This window comes from Mizuhopecten yessoensis, unplaced genomic scaffold, assembly GCF_002113885.1.
Source record: "Mizuhopecten yessoensis strain PY_sf001 unplaced genomic scaffold, ASM211388v2 scaffold11067, whole genome shotgun sequence".
Classification (NCBI taxonomy): Eukaryota; Metazoa; Mollusca; class Bivalvia; order Pectinida; family Pectinidae; genus Mizuhopecten; species Mizuhopecten yessoensis.
This window is the reverse complement of record NW_018408863.1, coordinates 731,444-733,544: the sequence shown is the minus strand read 5'-3', so window position 1 is coordinate 733,544 and position 2,101 is coordinate 731,444. Positions and strand designations below refer to the sequence as shown.

General features: G+C 32.6%; 1 protein-coding gene across 1 annotated transcript in view; it reads left to right on the top strand.

Moving 5' to 3' along the window:
• Positions 1-280: 280 nt before the first annotated feature.
• LOC110465252 overlaps positions 281-2,101 on the top strand; it is a 22,988-nt gene continuing 21,167 nt past the window's right edge. Inside the window, exon 1 of the mRNA XM_021520957.1 lies at positions 281-342. Within this exon, the coding sequence (XP_021376632.1) occupies positions 301-342 (42 nt within the window). The 5' untranslated portion in view covers positions 281-300. The remainder of the gene's footprint in view (positions 343-2,101) is intronic.

Here is a 2,101-nt window from a genome sequence, read left to right as displayed (position 1 = left end):
GGGACCTTTAAATCTAAAATTTCTTATCTTTTTGAGTCGAAACATTTATGTCTTGAAATAAAAGATAACTGCGAAAATACTTAAATACAAGTAAACATGTTCAGTCTCATAGACGGCAATGGCAATTCGAATTTATCAAGGTATGTATTTCACTGATACATGATTGGCTATGCATATAATTATAGAAAGAAGCTCATATATCGTGATCACATGATTCTCTCGATGCACGATTCTATCGTTTATGTCGTCTAGGAGAAAACTATTTATGTAAAAATGAATTCACTAAAATGTGTTGTGGATATGGCATTTCAGATTCTTTGGATAAAGGATTTTGTCATGAAGGTAATTTTTTCAATATTTTGATTTTTATTTGAAGTCGAATTAGTTATATGTATTTGAAATACCGTGATATTTAGGGTGAATATGTAACACATTTTGTGTTTGCTAAGAACGGCTTTGTTTGACAACAGCCGCTGACCAGATAATTTTGAAATTGATTTAATAAGAAATTTTTTGTCTTATGTTTATTGTTAAATACAGTCTTGTGCGGTAACATCTAGTGCAAAAATATTAGAAGATGTGTGTTTTGTTTTGTATTGATTTTTTTAAACAATAATGCAGTGTTGAGTTTAATTTTAAAATGTCACTAAAAAATGCAAAAAAAACTAAACTGATATAATTTTGTATACGACAAAATACTGGAAACGATATATATTATTTTCAATATTTTCAATATTTTAATAATTTATTACCCACATGACTTTACCTGCGAATCCCGATTTAATAACACCATCACCTTGAACACAAAGCAAATTGGTTGGTAAATTCTGCAAGTAAATGGGTTGTATCTTATTTTGAAGTCAGTTCTTTTCATTAACATTTCATGCAATGTCATGTTGAAATTTTACTTATAACATTTGGATATGTATATTATATATTAAAATGTGACGTTCGTAATAGTTCTAAGTTTTGAATAACTCTTAAACAATAAACTAATTGTGGAACATTCGCAATATATACTTATATTGATTTTTGGACGTAAGTCGACGGTTTGGTATTGCAAATTAACAAAAAACACGGAGTGGTTAAGGTTGTGTTTGGCTCCCACTATTGCCTTGCGCGGAATTTGTGTACGACCTCCTTCAAGGTCATAAAATATTTCTGAAGATTCTGTTCATTTCTGTATAGTCATTTGTTGAAAAAACACGTGCCTTAATCTGATACATTATATTTTTTTGTGGGACTTGAAAATAAAAAAACAAGCAAATTCGTTGAATTTATATCCCCCGCTTGCGGGACATATTGTAGGTAAACATTATTTAGGTTAGGTTTAAACATGTGAGTATCGTGCGGGTGGAGACATAATGTATAGCTTGAAACTTGAAGAAAAAAAAAGCCCTGTACATCATTGAAAATCCGTATATATGCACAAATCATATCGGTTGGCAAACTTAGCATGAGTTGGATATGCATAAGGAATTCGGTTGAAACATTTTAACAATATCTACAGCAAAAAGTACTAAATGTAATGGGGGAGCATTACAGATGTCCACCAAACTGCCCCCATAGTCGCAAAGATGCATCAGAAAAGGATCGCATTGCCATAGTACACCTACAATGTACATACTAAATTTGAGTGAAATTGAGCAATTTCTAAATTGGACCAATCATAATCCTCTGTGTATTTGCTATGGCAACGAAACGTATGCGATTGAATTTGCAATCACCCAATACCCCTATAAGCCAATTTTCATCGAAATCAAACAATATCTAAATTTCGACCAATCAGAAGCCTCCATGTAATTGATATGGCAATGAAACCCATGCGGTTGAATTCGCATCCTCCTTATACCCAAAGATACCAATTTTCATCAAAATCGAACAATATTGTAGTAGTGTCATTATTTGTCATTATTACTTTTAATATATTTGTGGTATTTAGCTATACGCGTTCGTATGTAACGGAAATCAGCCTTCCGTGTAATTTTGTACGTCACGCATTGCGGCAAAACTTTTAGCGCGCGCGCGGAAATAGCACGCGTAAATGCGAGTAAGGTACTGAGCGGATGTGATGTAATGTGTTGTAAACCTGTTTGTCCAG